Genomic DNA, 12,657 nt, shown 5'->3' on the forward strand with positions numbered 1-12,657 from the left:
CCCGGATGTGATGCCACTGACTTGCGCACTGGGGGTTAGAGACAAGCGAGCTTCTGCGTCTGACTCGCAGCTTGAGATTGGCGGAGGGAAGCCCGCCCAGGCTCTATAAGGAGGCAAGGTGAGATGCTGAGGGAGGGCTCAGGAGGAACCCCACCCCACATAGACGACCACAAAAAATCCAACACCACCCCTGCTGCCAGCCCTGGGCCACTCCTGGAGACTTCTCAGTCTGGGGGGGGGGCCACCACCCCACTGCCACTTAAGCCTCAGGGGATTCTGAAGTCAGAGCTTGGGGTGATCAGTGCAAGACTGGTGGGGGCAGGCTCTGCCAGGCATCAACCTCAGGACCCTAAAAGCCAGCTGAGCGTACCACACCGCTATTCCCATCCCGCAACCCCATTCCCATCCCCTAACCCCTTCCCATTCGCACTCACAAACCCATCTACACTCCCATCCTCCAGCAGCTCCCCATCCTCCCAAACACCCCACCACCTTCATACCGCCATCTCCCACCCCCGAAAACCCGCCCCCTCCACCGACCTCACCCTTCCCACCCCCATCCACGCTGAATCGGGTTGCGCTCCCTCTTTCAACCCAAGAAAGCCCAGGGGCCCGGATGTGATGCCACTGACTTGCGAATTGGGGGTTAGAGAGAAGCAAGCTTCTCTGTCTGACCAGCAGCTTGGGATTGGCGGAGGGAAGCGGGCCAGGCCCTGTGAGGAGTCAAGGTGAGACGTTGAGGGAGGACTCAGGCCCCCACCCCAGACAGACGATGCCAAATAATCCTGCACCACTCTTGCTGCCAGCCCTGGGCCACCCGTGGGTGGACTTCTGAGTCTGGGGCGCCCTCCACCCCACTGCCTCTGAAGTCGCAGGGGACTCGAGTCAGAGCTTGGGGTGATCAGTGCAGGAGTGGTGAGGGCAGGCTCTGCCAGGTATCAACCTCAGGCCCGTAAAAGCCAGCTGAGCATACCACACCCCTATTCCCATTCCCCAACCCCATTCCCATCCCCTACCCCGTTCCCATTCCCATTCGCACTCACAAACCCAACCACACTCCCATCCTCCACCAGCTCCCCATCCTCCCAAACCCCCCACCACCCTCATACCGCCATCTCCCACCCTCAAAAACCCGCCCCCTCCACCGACCTCATCCGTCCCACTGACCTCACCCCACCCACCGACCTCACCCCTTCCACCCCCATGCACACTGAATCGGGTTCTGCTTCTGCTTTCAACCCAAGAAAGCCCCAGGTGCCCGGATGTGATGCCACTGACTTGCGCATTGGGGGTTAGAGAGAAGCGAGCTGCTCTGTCTGACCAGCAGCTTGGGATTGGCGGAGGGAAGCGGGCCAGGCCCTGTGAGGAGTCAAGGTGAGACGCTGAGGGAGGACGCAGGAGGCCCCCACCCCAGATACACGACCCCAAATAATCCCGCACCACTCCTGCTACCAGCCGTGGGCCACCCGTGGGCGGACCTCTGAGTCTGGGGCGCCCACCACCCCACTGCCTCTGAAGTTGCAGGGGACTCTGGAGTCAGAGCTTGGGTTGATTAATGTAAGGCTAGTGAGGGCAGGCTCTGCCAGGCATCGACCTCAGCACCCTAAGAGAGGGCTAAGCGTACCCCACCCCTATTCCCGTACCCCACCCCTATTCCCATCCCCCACCACGTCCCCTTTCTGATTACCATTTGCACTCCCAAACCATCCACACCCCCATCCCCCACCAGCACTCCTCTCCTCTTCAACCCCCCACCTCTCTCATACCGCCATCTCCCACCCCAACAACCCGGGCCCTTCTACCAACCTCACCCCTCCCACCCCCATCCACACTGAATCACGTTCCGCTTCCGCTTTCAACCCACCCCCAAAAACCCGCCCCCTCCACCGACCTCACCCCTCCCACCCCCATCCACGCTGAATCTGATTTCCGCTTCCTCTTTCAACCCAAGAAAGCCCCAGGGGCCCGGATGTGATGCCACTGACTTGCGCATTGGGGGTTAGAGAGAAGCGAGCTGCTCTGTCTGACCAGCAGCTTGGGATTGGTGGAGGGAAGCGGGCCAGGCCCTGTGAGGAGTCAAGGTGAGACGCTGAGGGAGGACTCAGGAGGCCCCCACCCCAGATAGACGACTCCAAATAATACCGCACCACTCCTGCTACCAGCCGTGGGCCACCCGGGGGTGGACTTCTGAGTCTGGGGCGCCCTCCACCCCACTGCCTCTGAAGTCACATGGGACTCTGGAGTCCGAGCTTGGGGTGGTTAGTGTAAGACTAGTGAGGGCAGGCTCTGGCAGGCATCAACCTCAGGACCCTAAGAGAGGGCCAAGCATACCCCACCCCTATTTCCATCCCCCACCCCGTCCCCTTTCCCATTACTATTTGCACTCCCAAACCCATCTGCGCCCCCATCCCCCACCAGCACTCCTATCCTCCTCAACCCCCCACCTCTCTCACACCGCCATCTCCCACCCCAAAAACTGGGGCCCCTCCACCAACCTCACCCCTCCCACCCCATCCATGCTGAATTGGGTTGTGCTTCCGCTTTGAACCCACCCCCAAAAACCCACCCCCATCCACGCTGAATCGGGTTTCCGCTTCCGCTTTCTACCCAAGAAAGTCCCAGGTGCCCGGATGTGATGCCACTGACTTGCGCATTGGGGGTTAGAGAGAAGCGAGCTGCTCTGTCTGACCAGCAGCTTGGGATTGGCGGAGGGAAGCGGGCCAGGCCCTGTGAGGAGTCAAGGTGAGACGCTGAGGGAGGACTCAGGAGGCCCCCACCCCGGATAGAAGACCCCAAATAATCCCGCACCACTCCTGCTACCAGCCGTGGGCCACCTGTGGGCGGACTTCTGAGCCTGGGGCGCCCGCCACCCCACTGCCTCTGAAGTCGCAGAGGACTCTGGAGTCAGAGCTTGGGGTGTTTAGTGTAAGACTAGTGAGGCCAGGCTCTGCCAGGCATCAATCTCAGGACCCTAAGAGAGGGCTAAGCGTACCCCACCCGTATTCCCATCCCCCACCACGTCCCCTTTCCCATTACCATTTGCACTCCTAAACCCATCCGCGCCCCCATCCCCCACCAGCACTCCTCCTCGACCCCCCACCTCTGTCATACCGCCATCTGCCACCCCAAAAACCAAGGCACCTCCACCAACCTCACCCCTCCCACCCCCATCCACGCTGAATCGGGTTCCGCTTCCGCTTTCAACCCACTCCCAAAAACCCGCCCCCTCCACCGACTTACCCCCTCCCACCCCCATCCACACTGAATCGTGTTTCCGCTTCCGCTTTCAACCCAAGAAAGCCTCAGGGGCCCGGATGTGATGCCACTGACTTGCGCATTGGGGGCTAGAGACAAGCGAGCTCCTCTGCCTGACCAGCAGCTTGGGATTGGCGGAGGGAAGTGGGCCAGGCCCTGTGAGGAGTCAAGGTGAGACGCTGAGGGGAGGACTCAGGAGACCCCCACCCCAGAGAGATGACCCCAAATAATCCCGCACCACTCCTGCTACCAGCCGTGGGCCACCTGTGGGCGGACTTCTGAGCCTGGGGCGCCCACCACCCCACTGCCTCTGAAGTCGCAGGGGACTCTGGAGTCAGAGCTTGGGGTGTTTAGTGTAAGACTAGTGAGGCCAGGCTCTGCCGGGCATCAATCTCAGGACCCTAAGAGAGGGCTAAGCGTACCCCACCCCTATTTCCATCCCCCACCACGTCCCCTTTCCCATTACCATTTGCACTCCTAAACCCATCCGTGCCCCCATCCCCCACCTGCACCCCTCCTCGACCCCCCACCTGTGTCATACCGCCATCTGCCACCCCAAAAACCGGGGCCCCTCCACCAACCTCACCCCTCCCACCCCCATCCACGGTGAATCGGGTTCTGCTTCCGCTTTCAACCCACTCCCAAAAACCCGCCCCCTCCACCGACCTCCCCCCTCCCACCCCCATCCACGCTGAATCGTGTTTCCGCTTCCGCTTTCAACCCAAGAAAGCCCCAGGGGCCCGGATGTGATGCCACTGACTTGCGCATTGGGGGTTAGAGAGAAGCGAGCTGCTCTGTCTGACCAGCAGCTTGGGATTGGCGGAGGGAAGCGGGCCAGGCCCTGTGGGGAGTCAAGGTGAGACGCTGAGGAGGACTCAGGCGGCCACCACCCCAGATAGACGACCCCAAATAATCCCGCACCACTCATACCATCCGTGGGCCACCTGTGGGCGGACTTCTGAGCCTGGGGCGCCCACCACCCCACTGCCTCTGAAGTTGCGGGGGACTCTGGAGTCAGAGCTTGGGTTGATTAGTGTAAGACTAGTGAGGGCAGGTTCTGCCAGGCATTGACCTCAGCACCCTAAGAGAGGGCTAAGTGTACCCCACCCCTATTCCCATCCCCCACCACGTCCCCTTTCTGATTACCATTTGCACTCCCAAACCATCCACGCCCCCATCCCCCACCAGCACTCATCTCCTCTTCAACCCCCCACCTCTCTCATACCGCCATCTCCCACCCCAACAACCCGGGCCCTTCTACCAACCTCACCCCTCCCACCCCCATCCACACTGAATCACGTTCTGCTTCCGCTTTCAACCCACCCCCAAAAACCCGCCCCCTCCACCGACCTCACCCCTCCCACCCCCATCCACGCTGAATCTGATTTCTGCTTCCTCTTTCAACCCAAGAAAGTCCCAGGGGCCCGGATGTGATGCCACTGACTTGCGCATTGGGGGTTAGAGAGAAGCGAGCTGCTCTGTGACCAGCAGCTTGGGATTGGTGGAGGGAAGCGGGCCAGGCCCTGTGAGGAGTCAAGGTGAGGCGCTGAGGGAGGACTCAGGAGGTCCCCACCCCAGATACAGGACCCCAAATAATCCTGCACCACTCCTGCTACCAGCCGTGGGCCACCCGTGGGCGGACTTCTAAGTCTGGGGCGCCCTCCACCCCACTGCCTGTGAAGTCGCATGGGACTCTGGAGTCCGAGCTTGGGGTGGTTAGTGTAAGACTAGTGAGGGCAGGCTCTACGAGGCATCAATCTCAGGACCCTAAGAGAGGGCTAACCGTACCCCACCCCCATTCCCATCCCCCACCCCGTCCCCTTTCCCATTACTATTTGCACTCCCAAACCCATCCGCGCCCCCATCCCCCACCAGACTCCTATCCTCAACCCCGCACCTCTCTCACACTACCATCTCCCACACCAAAACCCGGGGCCCCTCCACCAACCTCACCTCTCCCACCCCCATCCACACTGAATCGGGTTCCGCTTCTGCTTTCAACCCACCCCCACAACGCGCCCCCTCCACCGACCTCACCCCTCCCACCCCCATCCACGCTGAATCGGGTTCTGCTTCCGCTTTCAACCCAAGAAAGCCGCAGGTGCCGGAATGTGATGCCACTGACTGGCGCATTGGGGGTTAGAGAAAAGCGAGCTGCTCTGACCAGCAGCTTGGGATTGGTGGAGGGAAGCGGGCCAGGCCTTGTGAGGAGTCAAGGTGAGACGCTGAGGGAGGACTCAGGAGGCCCCCACCGCAGATAGACAATCCTGAATAATCCCGAACCACTCATGCTCCCAGCCCTGGGCCACTCGTGGGGGGACTTCTGAGTCTGGGGCGCCCACCACCCCACTGCCTCTGAAGTTGCAGGGGGCTCCGGAGTCAGAGCTTTGGGTGAACAGTGCAAGACTGTTGAGGGCAGGCTCTGCCAGGCATCAACCTCAGGACCGTAAAGGCCGGCTTAGCGTACCGCACCCCTATTCCCATCCCCCAATGGCATTCCCATCCCCTACTCCGTTCCCGTTCCCATTCGCACGCACAAACCCATCCACACTCCCATCCTCCCATCCTCCCAAACCCCCCACCACCCTCATACCGCCATCTCCCACCCCCCAAAACCCGCTTCTTCCACCGACCTCACCCCTCCCACCGACTTCACCCCTCCCACCCTCATCCATGCTGAATCGGGTTGCGCTTCCGCTTGCAACCCAAGAAAGCCCCGGGTGGCCGGATGTGATGCCACTGACTTGCGCATTGGGGGCTAGAGACAAGCGAGCTCCTCTGCCTGACCAGCAGCTTGGGATTGGCGGAGGGAAGCGGGCCAGGCCCTGTGAGGAGTCAAGGTGAGACGCTGAGGGGAGGACTCAGGAGACCCCCACCCCAGAGAGATGACCCCAAATAATCCCGCACCACTCCTGCTACCAGCCGTGGGCCACCCGTGGGCGGACTTCTGAGTCTGGGGCGCCCACCACCCCACTGCCTGTGAAGTCGCAGGGGACTCTGCAGTCAGAGCTTGGGGTGATCAGTGCAAGACTGGTGAGGGCAGGCTCTGCCAGGCATCAACCTCAGGACTGTAAGAGAGGGCTGAGGGTCCCCCAGCCCCATTCCCATCCCCCGCCCCATTCCCATTCCCATCCACACTCCCAACCCCATCTGCACCCTATCCCCCACCAGCACCCCTATCCTCCCCAAACCCCCACTACCCTTATGTCCTCATCCCCCACCCCAACACCACTATCCCCAGCCAGGCTGAATCGCATTCCGTTTCTGCTTTCAACCCAGGGAAGCTCCAGGTGCCTGGATGTGATGCCAGTGACTTGTGCATTGGGGGTTAGAGAGAAGCTAGCTTCTCAGTCTGACAGGCAGCTTGGGATTGGCAGAGGGAAGCGGGTCCAGGCTCTGTGAGGTGGCATAGTGAGAAGCTGAGGGAGAAGTCGGGAGGCCCTCTCCACCCCAGATAGACTACCCCAAATAATCTGGCACCCCTCCTGCTTCCAGTCCTGGGCCACCCGTGGGCGGACTTCTGAGTCTGGGACGCCCACCACCCCACTGCCGCTTAAGCCGCAGGGGACTATGGAGTCAGAGCTTGGTGTGATCAGTGCAGGACTGGTGGGGGTAGGCTCTGCCAGGCATCAACGTCAGGACCCTAGGAGAGGGCTGAGTGTCCCCCACCCCCATTCCTATCCCCTACCCCGTTCCCATCTGCACTCCCTACCCTATCTGTACCCCCATTCCCCACCTGTGCCCCTATCCTCCCCAACCCCCCAACCAGCCTCATACCCCCCTCCCCCACCCCTACATTCATCCCTATCAGTGCAGCATCCGGTTCCACCCCTGCTTTCAATCCAGGCAAGCCCTGGGTGGCCAGATGTGATGCCACTGACTTGTGGATTGAGGGTTAGAGGGAAGTGAGTTTCTGGGTCTGAAGGGTGGCTTGAGATCGGCAGAGGGAAGGTGGCCCAGGCTTTGTGAAGAGGCAAAGTGAGACTCTGAGAGAGGATTCAGGAAACCCCTATCCCTGATAGAGGGTCCCAGCCCTGGACTACCCCGCGGAGGCTGACTTCTCAGACTGGGCTGCTCCCCACCTCCGCCCCCTTCGCAACGCGTTTGTTTAAGCCACAGGGGACTCTGGAGTCAGAGGTTGGTGTGATCAGGGAAGGGCTGGTTAGGAGAGGGCATGGCCCAGGCCCTGCCAGGAGTCAAAGTCAGAAACCTGAGAGGGAACTGAGGTCCCCCAAGATCCTAGTCTAACCCCCACTCCCACAAATCCGCTGCCATTTCGCTGCACCATTTCCCATTCCTTGCCCTCCACCCTCACCAGGCAGAATCCAGTTCCCTTTCTGCTATCAATCCAGGGAAACCCCAGGCTTGGTGCTGGGATGTTTTTTGGGGGTCAGAGAATCAAGGGCATAGTCCTGAGGGGCCAATTGAGATCGGCTGAGGGTAGCGGGCCCAAGCTCTGTGGCGAGGCAAGGTGAGACTCTGAGGAAGGACTGAGGAGGCCCCCACCCAAGATAGAGGAACCCAAATAATCCAGCACAGCTCCTGCTGCCAGTCCTGGACCACCTGGGGGAGGACTTCTCAGGCTAGGCCATCCCAGCTCCCACTGCCACTAAAGCTACAGGGGACTCTAGAGTCAAGAGCTTGGTGTGCCCAAGGCAGGGCCCAGGCTCTGCCTGGCATCGGGGTCAGGACCTTGAGAGGGAACTGAGGGCCCTACACCCCCACCCCATCCGCATTCCAACATGCCCAGCCCCATCCCCAACTCCGTTTTGCAGAATCCATTTTTTCCCCTGCAGTCAACCCCGGGAAGACCTGGGAATGGTCAGGCACTCGGATCTTTACATCCACATCGAGGGCTGAAGGAGGGAGAGGGTTTGGTATCATGAGCAGAGCCTCAGGGTAGCAGAGGGAGGACTCTGGCCCTCCTGGGAGATGAGGAAGGCCTCAGGAGACCCAGCACCCCAAGGCAGGGAGCCCACCGCACCCCTGTCTGAGAATGAGGTGCCTCCTCTTTTAGCCTCGGGAATCCAAGGGATGGCAACTCAGGTCAGCAGAGGGGTGGGTTCCAAGCCCTTCCAGGATCAAGGAAAGGAAGACGAGGGAGGACTCAGGGGGCCTTGCATTCCAGATCAGTGGAGACCTGGGCCCTGGGAGGTCCTGGGCAAGGTAGACACCTGTAGCTCATACTTCCTGCATCTTCGAGGTCACAGAGAGGAGAGGGCCATGGTCTGAGGGGTGGTACTTCAGGTCCGCAGAGGGAGGAGTCCCTGGATCTACAGGACCCAAGGTGTGCCACACTTCACGAGGAATGGGGATACCTGTGGCTCAGAAAGACGGGACCCCACAGAGTCTGGCTGTCCCCTGTTCTTAGCTCAGGGGGGACCAGAGGAGGGATGGCCGTATGTGCCAATTTCACTTGTTCCACAGGCAGGAAGTTGGGGAACCTTCAGGGAGATGAGGTTTTGGAGTAAAGGGGCAATGTTTGCTCATCTCAGGGGGTTGGGGGTTGAGGAAGGGCAGGCCCTGTCAGGAACAAACATGAGTAACCCTCAGGAGGCCATCAGAACCCTCACCCCAGAACCAAAGGGGTCAGCCCTGGGCACCCCACACAGGGGTGACAGGATGTGGCTCCTTCTCATTTCTGATTCCAGATCTCAGTGAGGTGAGGACCTTGTTCTCAGAGGGTGACTCAGGTCACCACAGGGACCCCCATCTGGTCTACAGACAGTGGTCCCAGGATCTGCCAAGAGTCCTGGTGAGGAATGTGAGGGAGGATTGAGGGTACCACAGGGCCAGAACGCAGATGATGACCCCACAGAAATCAGCCCTGCTCCTGTTGTCACCCCAGAGAGCGTGGGCTTGGCTTTCTGCTGAGGTCCCTCTCTTATTCTGGGATCACTGGTGTCACGGAGGGGGAGGCCTTGGTCTGAGGGGGCTGCACCCAGGTCAGTAGAGGGAGGGTCCCAGGCTCTGCCAGGAGTTGAGGTGAGGACCAAGCAGGCTCCGCACCCAGGACACATGAGTTCCAATGAATTTCGACATCTTTTGCTGTCGTTCTTCGGAAGACCTAGGCACAGGTGGCCAGATGTGGGGCTTCTTAGGTCCTGTTCCCTCTCAGGCATGTGAGCTCTTGATCTGAGTTTCTCAGGCCAGCAAAAGAGTGGGATCCAGGCCCTGCCTGGAGAAATGTGAGGGCCCTGAGTGAACACAGTGGGGATCATCCACTCCATGAGAGTGGGGACATCACAGAGTCCAGCCTACCCTCTTGATGGCACTGAGGGACCAGGGCTGTGCTTACAGTCTGCACCCTAAGGGCCCATGGATTCCTCTCCTAGGAGCTCCAGGAACAAGGCAGTGAGGCCTTGGTCTGAGACAGTGTCCTCAGGTTACAGAGCAGAGGATGCACAGGCTGTGCCAGCAGTGAATGTTTGCCCTGAATGCACGCCAAGGGCCCCACCTGCCACAGGACACGTGGGACTCCAAAGAGTCTGGCCTCACCTCCCTACCATTAGTCCTGCAGAATCGACCTCTGCTGGCCGGCTATACCCTGAGGTGCTCTCTCACTTCCTCCTTCAGGTTCTGAGCAGACAGGCCAACCGGAGGACAGGATTCCCTGGAGGCCACAGAGGAGCACCAAGGAGAAGATCTGTAAGTAAGCCTTTGTTAGAGCCTCTAAGATTTGGTTCTCAGCTGAGGTCTCTCACATGCTCCCTCTCTCCGTAGGCCTGTGGGTCCCCATTGCCCAGCTTTTGCCTGCACTGTTGCCTGCTGCCCTGACCAGAGTCATCATGTCTTCTGAGCAGAAGAGTCAGCACTGCAAGCCTGAGGAAGGCTTTGAGGCCCAAGAAGAGGCCCTGGGCCTGGTGGGTGCGCAGGCTCCTACTACTGAGGAGCAGGAGGCTGCTGTCTCCTCCTCCTCTCCTCTGGTCCCTGGCACCCTGGAGGAAGTGCCTGCTGCTGAGTCAGCAGGTCCTCCCCAGAGTCCTCAGGGAGCCTCTGCCTTACCCACTACCCTCAGCTTCACTTGCTGGAGGCAACCCAATGAGGGTTCCAGCAGCCAAGAGGAGGAGGGGCCAAGCACCTCGCCTGACGCAGAGTCCTTGTTCCGAGAAGCACTCAGTAAGAAGGTGGATGAGTTGGCTCATTTTCTGCTCCGCAAGTATCGAGCCAAGGAGCTGGTCACAAAGGCAGAAATGCTGGAGAGAGTCGTCAAAAATTACAAGCACTGCTTTCCTGTGATCTTCGGCAAAGCCTCCGAGTCCCTGAAGATGATCTTTGGCATTGACGTGAAGGAAGTGGACCCCACCAGCAACACCTACACCCTTGTCACCTGCCTGGGCCTTTCCTATGATGGCCTGCTGGGTAATAAGATCTTTCCCAAGACAGGTCTTCTGATAATCGTCCTGGGCACAATTGCAATGGAGGGCGACAGCGCCTCTGAGGAGGAAATCTGGGAGGAGCTGGGTGTGATGGGTGTGTATGATGGGAGGGAGCACGGTGTCTATGGGGAGCCCAGGAAACTGCTCACCCAAGATTGGGTGCAGGAAAACTACCTGGAGTACCGGCAGGTACCCGGCAGTGATCCTGCGCGCTATGAGTTCCTGTGGGGTCCAAGGGCTCTGGCTGAAACCACCTACGTGAAAGTCCTGGAGCATGTGGTCAGGGTCAATGCAAGAGTTCGCATTGCCTACCCATCCCTGCGTGAAGCAGCTTTGTTAGAGGAGGAAGAGGGAGTCTGAGCATGAGTTGCAGCCAGGGCCGTGGGGAAGGGGCAGGGCTGGGCCAGCGCATCTAACGGCCCTGTGCAGCAGCTTCCCTTGCCTCGTGTAACATGAGGCCCATTCTTCACTCTGTTTGAAGAAAATAGTCAGTGTTCTTAGTGTAGTGGGTTTCTGTTTTGTTGGATGACTTGGAGATTTATCTCTGTTTCCTTTTACAATTGTTCAGATGTTCCTTTTAGTGGATGGTTAAATTAACTTCAGCATCCAAGTTTATGAATCGTAGTTACGTATATTGCTGTTAATATAGTTTAGGAGTAAGAGTCTTGTTTTTTATTCAGATTGGGAAATCCGTTCTCTTTTGTGAATTTGGGACATAATAACAGCAGTGGAGTAAGTATTTAGAAGTGTGAATTCACCGTGAAATACGTGAGATAAATTAAAAGATACTTAATTCCTGCCTTATGCCTCAGTCTATTCTGTAAAATTTAAAAAATATATATGCATACCTGGATTTCCTTGGCTTCGTGAATGTAAGAGAAATTAAATCTGAATAAATAATTCTTTCTGTTAACTGGCTCATTTCTTCTCTATGCACTGAGCATCTGCTCTGTGGAAGGCCCAGGATTAGTAGTGGAGATACTAGGGTAAGCCAGACACACACCTACCGGCAGGGTATTAAGAGTCTAGGAGCGCGGTCAGATAATTAAGGTGACAAGATGTCCTCTAAGATGTAGGGGAAAAGTAAGGAGTGTGGGTATGGGGTTCCAGGTGAGAGTGGTCGGGTGTAAATTCCCTGTGTGGGGCCTTTTGGGCTTTGGGAAACTGCATTTTCTTCTGAGGGATCTGATTCTAATGAAGCTTGGTGGGTCCAGGGCCAGAATCTCAGAGGGAGAGGGAAAAGCCCAGATTGGAAAAGTGCTCTGAGCAGTTCCTTTTTGACAGTGGATGAACAGAGAGGAGCCTCTACCTGGGGCAGGAATGGAAGGTGTCTTGCGCTTTTGTCCCAGTGTTGTTGAACACAGTGCATGAGCTAGGTGATGGACACCTGTTATTTGCAAAGGTTTCCTGTGAGATAAGTGTATGTCTCCCCCAAAAGGGAGACCCAGAAGCCACTGGCCAGGTGCTTTTCTACCTGGCTGGGAGAACCAGAACTGACTATTAAAAAGGCATTCTAATTAGGTTATCTCAAGTGCAATTTGACCAATTGTAAGCAGGGGCTAGATTTTGGGTGGTAACAAAATGAAAATAGTGGTATGGATGGAAAAGCAGCTGGGAGCGAGGGAAGGAGTTGGTCTTTGACTCAAATTCTAGGAGCTTTGAGCTGCATCTGGCTGGGGAAAACTCCCACACACTCAAAATTTTAAGGCATATTCTCTAAGTGGTAATTCTTACTGAATTTTATGGACAAAACTTCCTTTTTTGGCTAATTATTCCATGCCCTATTGAGCTGTATATTCTCTGATCAACAACAGCAACAAAATCCCAGAATGCTAGGGTCTGGGGTCAAATAATAGAAATAACAGCCATCTGCCTTTCCTTAAACTTCTAATTAAATTCCATTCCCTGAGCCAGGTGCTTCACGTACATTGCACACACTCCAACAGTCCTACTAGACAGGGCTTATCAAATCTGCTTACAGATGAAGAATTCAAGGCTCACAGGGCCTGTGAACTTGGAAATA

At 57.7% G+C, this 12,657-nt stretch overlaps 1 protein-coding gene across 3 annotated transcripts; it reads left to right on the plus strand.

Annotated features, from left to right (window-relative positions):
* Nucleotides 1–1,281: 1,281 nt before the first annotated feature.
* MAGEA4 (MAGE family member A4) lies at nucleotides 1,282–11,547 on the plus strand. 3 transcript variants are annotated; one of them, XM_055376102.1, is made up of 3 exons: nucleotides 1,282–1,374; nucleotides 9,832–9,903; nucleotides 9,979–11,547. In XM_055376102.1, exon 3 carries the CDS (start codon nucleotides 10,044–10,046, stop codon nucleotides 10,992–10,994), a length of 951 nt encoding a protein of 316 aa, XP_055232077.1. In that variant the 5' UTR covers nucleotides 1,282–1,374; nucleotides 9,832–9,903; nucleotides 9,979–10,043; the 3' UTR covers nucleotides 10,995–11,547. The 3 variants fall into 3 exon arrangements, with proteins under 3 accessions (XP_055232077.1, XP_063559363.1, XP_030861724.2); XM_063703293.1 differs by lacking the exon at nucleotides 1,282–1,374 and adding an exon at nucleotides 2,654–2,742; XM_031005864.2 differs by lacking the exon at nucleotides 1,282–1,374 and adding an exon at nucleotides 5,963–6,095.
* The last annotated feature ends 1,110 nt before the right edge of the window (nucleotides 11,548–12,657 follow it).

This window comes from Gorilla gorilla, chromosome X (assembly GCF_029281585.2).
Source record: "Gorilla gorilla gorilla isolate KB3781 chromosome X, NHGRI_mGorGor1-v2.1_pri, whole genome shotgun sequence".
In the NCBI taxonomy this organism is placed as follows: Eukaryota; Metazoa; Chordata; class Mammalia; order Primates; family Hominidae; genus Gorilla; species Gorilla gorilla.